This window comes from Schistocerca cancellata, chromosome 6, assembly GCF_023864275.1.
Source record: "Schistocerca cancellata isolate TAMUIC-IGC-003103 chromosome 6, iqSchCanc2.1, whole genome shotgun sequence".
Lineage (NCBI taxonomy): Eukaryota > Metazoa > Arthropoda > Insecta > Orthoptera > Acrididae > Schistocerca > Schistocerca cancellata.
This window is the reverse complement of record NC_064631.1, coordinates 434,615,190-434,630,884: the sequence shown is the minus strand read 5'-3', so window position 1 is coordinate 434,630,884 and position 15,695 is coordinate 434,615,190. Positions and strand designations below refer to the sequence as shown.

Genomic DNA, 15,695 nt, shown 5'->3' with positions numbered 1-15,695 from the left:
TCATCTAAAATTTATGTTCGAAAGGCGTAGTAAAACTCTGTTCCATTGTTTTATTTCGTTTGCTACTTTCAATCACATTTTTCGGCGAAAAAAATAACAAGTTTTCTTGGCCCTATCTGTGCGAAACAGCTTATAAGAAACAGTTCTCCGGTGGTCAAATGCTTATCGGTTAAGTATGGCTTTCCACTATTTTCTTCATACGCACCATATTTTCCTCCCTCATCACCATTTTGTTGCATTTTGCCTAATCCTAATCTGAACACAAAATTAAAAAAAATTAAAAAGAAATTGCTCTGAGCACTATGGGACTTAACTTCTCAGGTCATCAGTCCCCTAGAACTTAGAACTACTTAAACCTAACTAACCTAAGGACATTACACACATCCATGCCCGAGGCAGGATTCGAACGTAGCGGTCGCGCGGTTCCAGACTGTAGCGCCTAGAACCGCTTGGCCACTCCGGCCGGCGATCAAAAAATCAGAAATGAGCCAGAGATCAATTATATTACTTGTTATTTTATTGGTAGGAAATAAACTCCATGGGCTTCGCTTCTAACATAATGGTAAATAGTAACTGACATCTTCATTTACAAGTAACTTCATGAGAACAAAACGGCACATCGTACAGGCAACAATTAGGGGGGCAGTGTCGTTTACTGGAAAAATGTAGCTACTCTTTACATAATGAATACACTTGGGTCTTTGTGTTATTCAGTTTCATTTCGATTAAGGAAATCAGCCTGGTGCAAAAACTTGCTACTTCATCTTAATGCAGAGCAAGGAAAGTTTGTGCACGAAACGTGAAATCGTGAAACCCTTTGGCTACTGATATAGTCATCTTTTGGATGTTGTTGCTCCTTTTACTCTGCGTGCTTGTTAAGAACGATTGGAGAGACATTCCGCCTTATGCAAGACAGTTTGATTAGTTTTGTTTTATACAGTGTTTTAAATTGTCTAAACGGGGGAGGCCAGGTCACAGCAAAATAATATGGAAATCATGACAAGCGGTGAAGCGCATGGTAGATATAAAAATACCAATATACATTATAGCGTTATGCGAGAAAGAAAATCCCGTTGAAGGTAACACAGAAATCGCTGAAACATGTTCGGGTCAACTAATTAAATGAAGTTTTGCGTAAGATGGAACTTGTCTTTTTCTTTTACATAGCAAGAACGAAAATTAAGATGAGCTACAACATACAAAACATTGTTTCAGTGCCACGCCAGAAAGAAAATAAATAAAAATCCATTGAACATAGCACACAAAGTGCTGAAACATATTTGCATAAAACAAAACTAATCGAACGGTTACTTGCTTTGCGCGGACTGTTTCCCATTTTACTGCTGAATCCATGAATCACTACCGGAGACAGTCATGTTTATGAGTAACAATTGTAGTAATATGAAATGTAACGACCACTTACGCTAAGCTGGAAGTAAAGCAAACGGAAAGCTTCGACTCACTGGCAGGATGCTGGGAAACTGAAGTCTGGCGACAAAAGAGACTGCACACAAAACACTTTTACGCCTCACATGCGAATACTGCTACAACTCGTGGGACCAATATCAGGTTCGGCTAACATGGGAAAACGGCACCAAAAACAAATAAAATAAGAGCGTTGTGAATGGTCATATTTTTGTTTGGCTGGCGAGAGAGAGAGAGCAAGAGAAATGTTGAAACACAGTAATTGCAGCCTTTCGAAGAAAGTCTCCGTTGTCTCTTGTAAGTGGTAAATCCTTATAAAAAAATCCAAGAACCCGCTTGCAGGGAAGAAACTACGAATATTCTTCAGGCCCACGCGTATCGACCCTACAGAGACGCGAAGATGAAATATACCTGCATAGAGGAGTGGTGGTCTGGGAAGAAACCATAATGTATGGGGCAATAAAACGTATCCTCAGCCATGCGCTTCACTGTGAATCTCAGAGTACAGTTGCAGATATACTTTCCCGATGCCACTCACTAACACACCTAACAATGCGAATCTTACGAATCATTTATTAGCACTTAACAGATTGCTACTTATTTATCTCCGGAATTTAGTCTCTCATTAGTTAATAACAAAATGAGAGTGAAATAAGTGCTGAATCAGTTGGGGCGTTTCCTAACGCCACTAACAAGAAGATGTGACGTAAGGAGCCTCCAGTTTGTAGTGGCGTATTTCTGAGTAATTCGTTCTGTTTCTCACATTACCACCATCATCGTTTTTGCCTTGAAACAACTAGAAACCTCACTCTGTGGCATTATTTCTAAATCAGAGGCGTCTCCCCTTAAGTTTCGCTGTCTAAAGACTACGTTTGCAAAGTCAATGGGAACTTGCATGTGTTTCCCCCTAGCACCGCTCTGGCTAGTCAGGCAGCCTATGGAAACCTCTTGTCGAATCAGTATCCTGCCATCTGGCAAAGTAAATAAATATTTTGTAAAATTGGAAAATGTTCTTAAATCTTGTGACAGGAATCTAATTCTAATAGTGAGGCACTTCATACGAGTATTTATTTATGATGAAGTAACGTAGCATAATTTTAATTATGGTGACATATTCCGAAAGTAACTGAGTTATATTAGTGGAGAACATCTATAGGGTAAAAGTTTTTAATTTCTTTACGAACAATTGAAAACCTCAGTAAATAGAAGTTCCGGTCAGTGCCACTATTTCTAAAACAAACGCGTTTCCACTGAATTTTCGCTGCCTGAAGCTACGTTCCACAGGCAACGACAACTTGTACGTCTCTTGGCCCCGCCCCCACCCCCTCCCAGCTAGTGAACTAGTCTGTGGAAACACCCTACTGACTATTTTTTTTTTTTTGGTTTAGTCATTGCGTATAAATACCAGATCGAAATGGAAATAAAAACTTTATTCGTGCCTTCCACGTTTTAAAGCCGATGCAGTGTTGTTTTTACTGGGTCAGTCACTGCATGATGGCTGTTCTGCATAGTAATAGAAAGTTTGGTTCCGAAATAAACTAAGGGAATATTATATAGAGTGTTTATGAATTAGTTATACAAAAGTAACCTTTAATTTTGAAAAAGGATGAATAAATTACAGAAATGTTTGAGGTAGCACTGAATGCAGTACATCTTCCAGTGTTATTTACAAATGTTAAATGTGGCTGCCTTTTTTAACACGACAAATATCCCTTCTGTATTCAATTTTCTGCCAAATCCTATGAAGCAAGTCTTGATGTATGGTGGCAACTGCTTGTGTAATCCGTTGTCGCAGCTCGTCGACGTTTCCCGAAAGTGGAGGAATAAACACTCTTATCTTTAATGTAACCCCATACACCAAAGTCCACTGGGGTTAAATTACGTGATCGTGGTGACAAGTATATTGTTCCACCAAGTTACATCCAAGTCGGCACATTCCTGTACAGGTACTCAACTTCACGACGATAATGTGGTGGCGGGCCATCTTGATGGAAAATAAAGTCTGTGTCCATATCATGTTATGAATGACGCATTAGATAATCTTCAAACATGTCCAGGTACGATAAGCCAGTTACAGTTGACTCGGTAAAAAAGAAAGGACCGTAAATATCGTTACAGCTCACCCGGTGCACTATGAGGCAACAGCCAGTTTCGGTGAAACGACTGTGCCCATTAGTAACTGTTTGCCTGTGATATGGTAGCTTGCGATATTTAGTCCTGAATTGTCTCTGGACTGTAGTAGCAAATTTGGACTCATGAAACCATAAACAATACTGAGCACCCTCTGCACCATCATACGACTACATGACAAATGTTCGAATAACTCATTCGCGCCTGTCGCCTAACGGGTACGTCGGGAACTAGAGTGTTAGGCTGGGATAAAACTGGAAGACATACTGCATTCAGTGCTGTACCAAAGATTTCTTTAATTTACTCACGTTTTTTAAAAAATTAAATGTTACCTTTGTCTTGATTTACTATATAAATAAAAAGGAATCAGGACTACTGAGATAAATGCCTTATTTTCGGATAAAACTTCAGTGTATCGTAAATAGCTGCCATGATTCCAAATAAAAATTTAGAAATAAACATACCACAGCGATAGTGAAGAGGTCTTCAGTTGCCAGTAATCACGGACTTACAAGTAACTTAAATCGAGCTGCCACATCATTTTGTATACGTGTATTCTGACTTCTGCAGAGAACAAGAAATGTAGCTCAAAAGGAATTCAAAAGTAGTACTACTTCGTACATTTATTTTTCGAGTGACATTTCGACCTCCTTCAACAACACTTATTAGTGCATCTGACACTCCTAAATGATTATTGCGAGAAAGACATTTTCGAGTGCAAATTTTATGGTACCGGGAACCTTTTAGTTAACGTTTCTGTGAGCTCTTGGGCTACAATTTGCACAATTACATTTACGCCTGCGCGACTTAATTCAGTTGGCTCCCAGAGCACACAGCGCCAGTTTAGAGTCACGTCGCGCGCGTGCGAGCTTTCGTTGCCCCCAGCCTCTCGGCATCCCCGCCGCGCCGCCGCCGCCTCCCAGCCGGGCCGTTGCCGCTTCCGCCGCGGCGGCGCCAGCGCTATCGGCCGGCATTCCCGGCAAACCACCTGCCGTCAGGCGTATCGGCTTTTATACGAGCCAGCCCTCGCGACTTTCCCCGATATGATTAGCCCTACTCGGAGTATCTCGGACACAATACGTCAAGTCCCTTATCTTTACCCCCACCCTTACTGCCCTCCTCCCTTCGCCTAACCCTCTTTTATCTGGTCACCCTGCCAGTTGGTGTCCCAGTCGGAATGTCTGGTATTCGTACGATGTCTACTACGGCTCCTGCGACCCCGAGACGGCGTAATGCCAATTACAGATTCTTGTACTATCAGCATAGATAGTTGGATAGGCCAGTAACCCGGGATGTCACATCCTTTAACAGAGTTACGTCGGGCTGGGTTGTATAGAGTAAAGCACATGCCCAGAAATCGCAGGTCGCTGGATCGAATCTCTGGTCGGACAACGGAATTTTTAGTCCGCCTTTAACTTAAACTTTACCTCCCGACGATGTGACGATTCGCCAGAAACAACACGTGATTCGGTTTCCACGTTAAATAGTAAGTCCCCTTAGCAGCAGGATTACGGGGGGATTTTTACGGACATGCATGTCGAAGTACCGTTCAATTGAAAGGCTTGAAACAGTCTGTTATTACTAAAACAGAATTACGATTTTCGGTATAATTTCATGTGGTTGGCTGGACGTTCGTCAAGCGGACTGGAGACACGAAAACATTTCGTCCATCAACGAGGTTTGTAAAATCTCGCAAATCATAATAGTGGAACTTCTCCTTATAATTAATTATTGCAACATACTCGCACATTACTATTTGCTAAAACTGCAACATCATGGCGAAAGTATACAAATAACATTAAACTTAAAAGGTAGACAAAGGAAGACTTTAGACTGTACTACATTACAGCGCAGCAGCTGAGGATCCACTGCATACGAAGGAAATCAGTTTATATCCGATGTCTAGCCACATGCGTTACTTCAAGGATTCCGTAGTACGTATTTGCACGTTCCTTAAGGCATGCGACAAACGCGCGCTGCAGGTCACAAGGAAAAGTCGGTTTGGTCAGGCGCACCAAAAAGCGTACTTCAGTACTGCACACACAGACATCAAGCTACCACGGTGTCCACTGCTACAAGGAAACCAGCAGCTATTGCCTTCTCAGCGGACGCTGTATTATACGCTGTCGAAGTGGGCACCTCGAAAAGAAGAATACGGTCTTACTGGTGAAAAACTTTGTTAGCAGATAGAAGGAGAGGGGGAGCTTGACATTTCTTCGAAAATAACTTGTTTTAGAGGACGAAATCTTTTTCAACCTTCATTCAGGATAACCGAGGATTACTATTGACTTTGACTGGCCTTTACGTAGCAAAAATTAACGAAGCACAGCACTGTTGTGACAGAAGCAATTAATTATTCCGAGATTTACATAAACATTCTCACTGCGAGCACCATTTCTGTTTTCGCATGTCTTTCTCAACACACTGTGAACGAAGAGTCTTATTTTCATTTCCATTTCTACTGTTGCCTACGGCCTATACTCTTACTATACAGCACATTTCGTTTAATGCTCTATCACGTTTGTTCCTGTTGTGATAATCTTTATTCTGGTGTCCAAAAGACACTGTTTCAGTTCATACTGTTCAATTAAAACAGTTTCGTGTTCTTTAGACCAACTTGCCACATCAAATTTTCTTTCTTCTCGAAGTCACTTTCTAAAAGCGCAGCAAGAACTGAAGCGCACAGCCGCAGGGACCTTCACCGCGTGAAAGCGCACTCTTGAGTGAACGTCTCGGCATAAATCAGCAGCATTCCTTGTAACAAACGGATATACGAGGGCTGTTCAGAAAGTAAGCTCCGATTGATCGCGAAATGGAAACGACTATGATAATCCGATAAAGCTTTGCACAGATGTGTTGGGCAGTGTCTCTAGTATGACCCTAGATAGCATCACGTCACTCCTCTCATTTCTGAGCTCACAGTGATCGCGTAAAGTTGTCTAGAGAATAGTGTCTCCCGCCAAGTACGAGGACCTGGTGAGAAATTTCGCCTGAAGCTATACAGCCAACATTACATAACTGTCGTGCAGTTTCTTCTACAAGGCAATATTCTCAGCCGCATTCTGAAGGGGCAATGAAGATGCTCCTGCATCGTTTTCAATTGGAAATGTTTGACTACCCACAATACAGCCCGTAATTGACTCCCCCTGCGTTTCATTTCTGCTCACATGAACCGCTGGCTATGAATACAACATTCTGGCACAGAAAACGAGCTGTAGGCCAGCGTAGAGAATTGGCGGAAAGCACTGGCGGCTGTCTTTTATGATGAGGGTATTGGAAAGTTGGTACAACGCTACGACAAATGTCTTAGTCAGAACGGCAACTACGTAGAGAAGTAGCTGGATGGTGTAGCTAACTGTTAAAAATAAAACATTTCTAATTTTCACTGTGGTTCCCATTTCGCGATCAATCGGAGCTTACTTTCTGAACAGCCCTCGTACATAGACTTACAGCAGTAAGTTGGAGGTAGCGAGGGTAGGCAGTCTGCGCAGCTTTGCGGACTCTTATTATGCGCTAAAAGGAACGTGTCAACAGTCACTTACAGGTAGATCCCAAATTTTGGATAGATGCGACTTTTTTTTCTTGAACTGCTACCACGTTGCTGTCACATCTTTGATAAATGACAATACACTGTCACCAACACGATGAACTTGCACAAACTGTCTATTTTCTAAAGGTAAAGCTGTCATCAAAACGCAGATTGCTTTAAAAACCACAGTGATTTACTACGTCGTGGCCTTCCTCCGACCTATGAAATGACTCGGGCAGTTGTAGAGGAGCATACAGTTTAACGCGGACTCGAGCCACGGTGCAGCTCGGCTTTTTTCCCGCCAGCAAACATTGTAATATGTGAAAGAAGTGGCAAGTGAGAGAGAAAAATTCTACGACTGACTGGGTATTGAGCCCAAGACGTTCTAGTGAATAGATTTTGTATCTAAACTTCATCAGGAAGCTTATCGGCACGCGAGCACGACATTTCGCATTACCCAGTACCCCTGATTATTTCTGTAATCTCCATTCATCACGGCAACAACCGGCGCTCTTTAACAGAAAGTGTTCCCGCGTATCTCACTGAGCACCACAGTTGCAATCAGACCTTTGCCTTTTCGAAATCCCATTTAAATAAAGCGGACAGGAGTCATGACGCCTAATGAAATGTACGAAGTTTTCGGTTGGACTAAAATGTTGCATCGACATTCTGTTTTCAGAGTTGGCTGGAGTAATATTGGTAGTTCTGTGGAAAAGGTATCCCACTGATTTTGCCGTATTTACATACCATAATTCTCATTTCCAAATATATTTCCTAAGTGCTGTCCCACAATTTGGTGGACTTTGTTCAGTCTGTGCTTTCTAAACATGGTAAGTCTTCAGTACGTAGGAGTGGACACAGGCTCATTGTTACCGATGAGGCAACGGTTGTGGAGGTACGAAACCAAATGCACCAACGTATCTCCATATAACATTTCTTTTGTTTCTTCCTCACAGCCATGCCTATTCTGACTGAATAAACAACGTTTAAACTCTATCCATATAGTTCAACTGACCTTAATAAGGAATTACGGTATACTTGGATTGTGTGAGGAAGAATATTACAATTCTCTGAAGTTTCTAATTAAATACCAGATACTTAGATTTTTTCATAGTAATTTTTAAATTTTTCCTAAAGCACCATCTCATTAGCTATGCTCGTCTTACTCATTTCCACAACACGCGAACTAATTGAGAAGCAATAGCAGACGTGACAACGTTAAGTGTCACAGGATCATTAAACTAGACTTAGCTATACTAATGCCTTAAGTGATAAGGCCTAGAAGATTGTACACTACTGAATACTTTCCTCTTTGTTTCTTACAAAAATACCTTTGTCGTCATAATTTGTCCAACATGAATCGGTTTTTATCACTCAAGTTTGTCAAAAGAAAATCTCAGCAAAGATTAAGTGCCATAAATTTCAATAATAGTTTTAAAACTGTTGACAAGAATAACGACTGAATCTATTCTAGAACAACACAGAGTCATTCTACAGATCAAAAATGGCTCAAATGGCTCTGAGCACTACGCGACTTAATTTCTGAGGTCATCAGTCGCCTAGAACTTAGAACTAATTAAACCTAACTAACCTAAGGACATCACACACACCCATGCCCGAGGCAGGATTCGAACCTGCGACCGTAGCGGTAGTCAGGCTCCAGACTGTAGCGCCTAGAACCGCACGGCCACTCCGGCCGGCATTCTACAGATCATTAAAAGTAAAGGAAATCAGCTGACTTTGAAAATATGGTTTTCGACACAGATCACCGAACAAGAGAAGTAATGAATGTAACATTAACAAGGCCAGTCCATTCGTACTTTCAAGGCATTTACAGCTAATCAGTAAATTTCACGCTCGTTATTGCAGATGAAACGCTGTATATAAAACAGGAAAATATTTATAATTTATCAAGTTGGAGTAATGGAAGGGAGCAAATATTCAAGGAATATCTATTCGTTCGTCACGGTTTTGTTAAGGCGGGGATTCTCAATACACTGCAGCATGAGACGCAATAATAAAGGCGTTGTGCATAGCAGAGACCACTATTCACGAGATTCCTAGTGCCCACTTTACAAAATGAATTAGGAAATATATCATTCTCTACAACGTGCATCTCGCGTAACGATCACGTCGCTGGAAATGAGAGAAATGCACTAGCATCCACAGGTATATCCTGCGTATCATCTGAGAACAGAACAGGAAAGGGGGGATTACTGCACTATTCAACACACAGCCATGCAATGCACAGTGGCACGCGAAACACAAATGTATATTCATCCACCGTGTACTTCATTCACAAAATATGAAACATAAAGCCTAATTAACGATGTGAAAACATGTCTGAATAATAATCAAACGCAGCAGTTGCATTGAAGTGAAATTAAAATTGAGTATAATCAGTGAAAGTGTTGGACAAAGGCAGCTGGTTGTATGCGGTATCTTCTACTTCGGTTGGCCCGTGGGATGCCCTTCCTCATTCGTTCACTTGTAAAGTATCTTCTTGACTTCCTTCCTAAGACGTTGTCCACATAGACACTCGTGGGGATTTCGCCTCCTCCTAACTACATCCGCGGTAACTTTTTATATTGCAGCCGATGCTAACTAACAAACCAACGGCAACGAGTGAGCAGTAAGGCACAGTTGGTTTCGGAGTATTTAGTAATGGACAGTTATGAAAGGTAATTTGTTATGAATATATATCCGCACGTGCCTTGCACGAGTTGACGCGTCACATACTGGAGCGGCATGGTGCTAATATCCTGCGACATCTAAAGGAATTCCCAGTTTCCCTACTTAACATTTCGACGAGGAACTCCAATTATTTTACTTGCTTTTTATGTCACAATAGCGTCGCATAAATCAAAGAGATCTACTCATCGCACCCTCAAAACGTTACTGATACAATCAATGTTTGTTTTGCTTCGTTTTAGGGCGGAAAAACAACTAAGGTCATATGCGCTCAAGTCAGAACCTTAGAGCAGTAATAAGAAAAAGAAGTTAAAAACGACTACATTGCCGGCCGGAGTGGCCGTGCTGTTCTAGGCGCTACAGTCTGGAGCCGAGCGACCGCTCCGGTCGCAGGTTCGAATCCTGCCTCGGGCATGGATGTGTGTGATGTCCTTAGGTTAGTTAGCTTTAATTAGTTCTAAGTTCTAGGCGACTGATGACCTCAGAAGTTAAGTCGCATAGTGCTCAGAGCCATTTGAACCATTTTTGAACGACTCCATTTTAAGCCCAACAGATGGCAGGAAAGAGTGTTATCAACAAGGTCTTTCGTTTGGAGAAAGGTACATAAAGCACGCAGTAGAAACAACGGAGGTTGCGAAGTAAAGATATTGCTACGACGGATAAAAAATAAAACACAGTACACAGCCCGCGCGTCGTTCGCTAAAACGGCCGATACAGGAAACACTTTCCTCGTTTAAATGTCATTTTCGCACCGACTACACCACTTATTATGATTTTCAAAATTGTCATTTCCACTTCTGAATCATTTTAAGTGCTTCATCTGCAGAAAAGTTACTTAACTTAAACAATCCACAATACGTGTGCATGAACCTGGGTTCATAACTCACAAAAATTACACACGTGCTGAAAACACAGCGTTTTTCAACATTGGCAAAATAATTAAAACGGATGTGAGGTTATGTGGCTCGTATGGGCATTCGTCATACACACCAGGAGTGCAGTAGCAGGACAAAGTTAAGTAAAAGTTACTTACTAAAGTATTCCAGTACTAATTATTATACAATGTTCCAGATTCCTACTGCCACCCCACTCCTGCTAGCCTCTATCATCCCACTGCAAATCCCAAAATGATCGAAAATCATACTGCATTTATGTGAGGTCAAGACATGCTGCCATCGACCATCACATCATAAAGCACTCTTAACTAACGTTACCGGTGTGTACCAGAAAGAAATAGATCTTTTAAAACTGTTGTTTCTATACGTTCCAGGAACATACACCACACTGGTCAAAAACAAACGGGAACCATCTTCGATGTATTTACATCATTTCCAAGGACTTTATTTTAAGTGCATGCAAGCGTCTTGATACAAAACCTTAGGTAGCATGAACTATACTCTTAGGTGTGAAGCTTCAAGGTAATGTAAAGAACTTGTGATGTAACATTTTATTAAGAGCGGTAAGAAACACAAATAATACATTAGAAACTACGTTAAAACGCTACATAGTTATAAGGATGTGTGTAATATCATGGTATAACTGCAAAAGTACTCATTATTGGTTTCAGCATAACCACTTGAAAATGGTTTAAAAGAGGAAACTGGAAGAGTGAAAACTATAATAAATATGGCGAAAATGTCATTTCAAAAATTAAACGAGACTATTAACCCAAGGACAAGCGCAATTGTGTGAAGTAATCTCTTTGGTGGTTACGCAGGTGCCATGCGCACACTTGGGTCTCCAACAGAGACAAAGTAAAACAAAGCAGACAGCAGAGAACGTTCTCTTACCTGGTTGTCCGGATTGCGAACTGCGAAAAAGCCGACGACTCTTACAACCTCGTGCAGCAGGTCGTTCTCGCTCGCGTGCGAGCAGTACCACAGCAGGTAGGACGCTATGTGGCGGAACTGCAGCGAGATTCCCTCAGCGCCGAGCACGCTCTGTAAAAGAACGAGGAAATAGTTACAGCATCGCTTCGGAACAATCAAGTCGTCAGCAATTACGATGGTTTGTGAAACTATCTGAAAGTAAGTACCGATACTGCACGAAAGACAGTCTCAACGAACCTTTGAGCACAGTAATTTCCGGGCGCAAAAGGCAGGAACTGTCAACTGCGTAACTCATGATCCTGGTACAGTACAAACAAATGTCGAGAACAATGAAAAAAATTATCCCACATCCTTTCATAATATTCTTAACATGCGTTGTCACTAATTGTACGCGCTACTAGATTTAGATTTATCACTAACTAATGACAGATCATTCATCAATGAATTTGTATTACAAATTTCTTTATTTACGAGTATGTGCACAGCCCATGGAAATAATGAGTTCACTATGTAAGTGTGTGTATCTGTTGTATTCAATCTAGCGCTTCTTCCTCATCAGTCCCCGAGCCAATGGAACCAGTAGACCAACATACATATCATGCAACAGACAATCCTCTACGCTCTAAAATTCCACAGCAATGGAGTAAATACACACTAATAATCTAAAAATTTTAAAAAATTAAACGGAAAGTGTAATTTAGTACAGAAAGTTAACATTGTCATGGATGCTTGATTAATAAATACACTATGGCGAAATCGGCGCAGAATAAATACATCAAGAAATCCGTTACACGCTTACAAGTATTTACAACCCTTAGACCGCATTTCGCTTCAGTAACGTGCACAACACTTTCGTTGCTGTAGCTATTTAACGCAGGAAGTGTATAAATACTATTTTATAAATTTTAATTTCTTTCTCTTGATGGAGTCTAATATTTATTAATGTTCAAGACATTTTTCCCTGTTTACATCAAATGAATTTTCAGTGAATTTAATCTGGAGTAACACAGTTTTGTTTTTACATGTACTACTTACAAATTTTGTCGCGAACTGTTTCGGGTTTATGAGTACCACACGTAAAAACGAAACTGCTTCACTCCATTAAATCCACCGACGATGCCTTTAATACAAAAACTGAAACCCAATACTCATGTGGCTGTTTGGAAGATTATACGTCCAGGCGACACATTTAGTATTTTAGGAATTAACACAATGTCAATGGAAAAAGACACACTTGGCACAGATAATAAATCATTTTTCTACATAGGATAAAGTGGGCAACACATTTTTAAAATGCTTTTAAGTAACAAAGCTCTTTCTTCACCCCGTAATACGTAGACGAATTTTCAATCAATTGCTGATCAGAACGCGATATATTCGCAGTGAGCTTCATAGTGAAGGTCGGTAAAGTATGATTGACGAAAACGCGCTGAGAGATTAATAACCGATCTATTTGATATTACTCATAGTTACTTAAATTGGAATGACGAAACCGAGCAAGCATCGTATTATGTCGTGCGAATGAAACAATAAACGCGTTTCCAGATCGTAGATCACAAAGTATATAACTTTTCCTAAGAGTATTTATTGGTCCATAGGTCGCGGATATTTGCTCGACACATTCACCCACAATCATGCACAGCGACCAAACTCCCTTACTAACAGCATGAGACCAAGGGCTATCTACTACCGCAACCACGAGTTGGTGGTCATGGAGAAAAATCTGTATATACACACACACACACACACACACACACACACACACACACACACACACAGAGAGAGAGAGAGAGAGAGAGAGAGGCCTTTGATATATAGAAATGGAAGATTGTTGGAAGTACACACAAATCGAATGGCGTTCTGTCTAAGCATGATACCATAAATCCAAAAATATAAAAAATAAGTGAAATTAATATAAATAACGGAATCCTAAACAGTATAGGAATCAGTATTACCGCCGCCCATTATTAATAGCCAGTGACACCAGCACCCCCGATTCTTTCAGGAATCGAAACGCCATGTACGCACAGCTTCAGACGTCTGATTACTTTACAAATGAACTACAGTGTTAAAACTTTGGCGTAAAATGATGTAAACCATTTATGGTTGAAGACACAAACAACTAATTATATTGGTTTTATTAGTTTCGGACAATTCACCCACGGACTAGGTCAATTTTTTGTTGCCCCTGCAAGCCGTTAGAACATGCAATAGAACTGGATATTGTTCTAGCCGATTAGTAATACAGATGATGTCAGTTCATTGGAGCGAATCATATATTTATTTATATATCTCAAGTATCACAAGATATTATGTAAACAGTAACAGACTGATATAATGAAACACAGATCATCCGCAGTAAGCATCATTACGTAAACGTTGTGTAAAGTCGCTAACATGACTGACTGTTTCCACGATGAAAATTTCTCTCTGCGGCGGAGTGTGCGCTGACATGAAATTTCTGACAGATTAAAACTGTGTGCGGGACCGAGACTCGAACTCGGGACCTTTGCCTTTGCGGGCAAGTCCTCTACCAACTGAGCTACCCAAGCACGACCCACGACTCTTCCTCACAGCCTTAATTCTGCCAGTACCTCGTCTCCCACCTTCCAAATTTCACAGAATATGTATATTTTGACGTGTACATAAGCCACTTAATTGTGAATAATAAGTAATTATCTCAACTGTCGTCATTCATTACAATCCGAATGGATTCGGACCATTATACAGTCTTCCTATGAGTGGGGAATATTTTGGTGTAATGGAACCCTGAATAAAATCAACTTCTTTTCAGAAAAAGAAAGTGTAGCCGCTGTTACTTCCGTTAAGTCATCAATACGGAACATAAATAGCAACGGCGCTATTACATACTACTGGGGTACATCAGTTGTTACATAAATGCCTGTAGATGGGTCTTCATCCAGGACAAATGCTGGGCCCTGTCAGTCAATATGGTCATATATCATATAAGATCGTATTTCTATTAGTAGATTATCTATTACGTACTACGTCAATAATGGTTATCAGGCCCTCAGCGACAGTGTTATATTTCAAACGGTTTCTTGTTTCCAGAATGAGATTTTCACTCTGCAGCGGAGTGTGCGCTGATCTGAAACTTCCTGGCAGATTAAAACTGTTTGCCGGACCGAGACTCGAAATCGGCACCTTTGGCTTTCGCGGGCAAGCCCTCTATCAACTGAGCTACCCAAGTATGACTCAAGACCCGTCCTCAGAGCTTCACAGAAGTTAGGGGACGAGGTACTGGCGGAACTAAAGCTGTCAGGAGGGGGTGTGAGTCGTGCTTGGCTAGCTCAATCGGGTAGAGGACTTGCCTGCGAAAGGCAAAGCTTCCGAGTTCGAGTCTCGGCCCGGCACACTGTTTTAATCTTCCAGGGAGTTTCATGACTGTTGACAAAACGTTTTGGTTATTTGTGTTTTCCTCGGAGGAGTCAGTTTCTCAAAATGACCACTGGACGTCCCAAAAAATGTATACACTCCTTTACAGTTCGTAACTACGTCTTTTCCTTATTTCCGTTATGACCAGCTTGAAAAACGACTGAAGGCAGGCTGAACCCTGAGAAAAGAGAGTTTGTTCTGAAGTACTACTGGAAGACTGGAAACGTAAGTGGAGTGCAAAGGCAGTTTACTGTGAAGTTTCAACGAGTTGAACCAGCACGACTCAATACTCGGTGAGGCAAAAAGCTCGTGAGACAAGAGTTCCAAAAACGAAGACTTCCAACCAAAGACGAAGACTTCCAAAGACGAAGACTTCCAAAGACGAAGACTTCCAAAGACGAAGACTTCCAAAGACGAAGACTTCCAAAGACGAAGACTTCCAAAGACGAAGACTTCCAAAGACGAAGACTTCCAAAGACGAAGACTTCCAAAGACGAAGACTTCCAAAGACGAAGACTTCCAAAGACGAAGACTTCCAAAGACGAAGACTTCCAAAGACGAAGACTTCCAAAGACGAAGACTTCCAAAGACGAAGACTTCCAAAGACGAAGACTTCCAAAGACGAAGACTTCCAAAGACGAAGACTTCCAAAGACGAAGACTTCCAAAGACGAAGACTTCCAAAGACGAAGACTT

The 15,695-nt window shown here is 41.1% G+C and overlaps 1 protein-coding gene across 5 annotated transcripts in view; it reads right to left on the bottom strand.

The window, feature by feature from the left end:
• LOC126088119 (S phase cyclin A-associated protein in the endoplasmic reticulum) overlaps window positions 1–15,695 on the bottom strand; it is a 581,441-nt gene that overhangs the window by 43,879 nt on the left and 521,867 nt on the right. For all 5 annotated transcript variants that reach the window (XM_049906219.1, XM_049906218.1, XM_049906220.1 and 2 more), the window contains one exon: window positions 11,566–11,715. In XM_049906219.1, coding sequence (XP_049762176.1) covers window positions 11,566–11,715 — 150 coding nt within the window. The remainder of the gene's footprint in view (window positions 1–11,565; window positions 11,716–15,695) is intronic.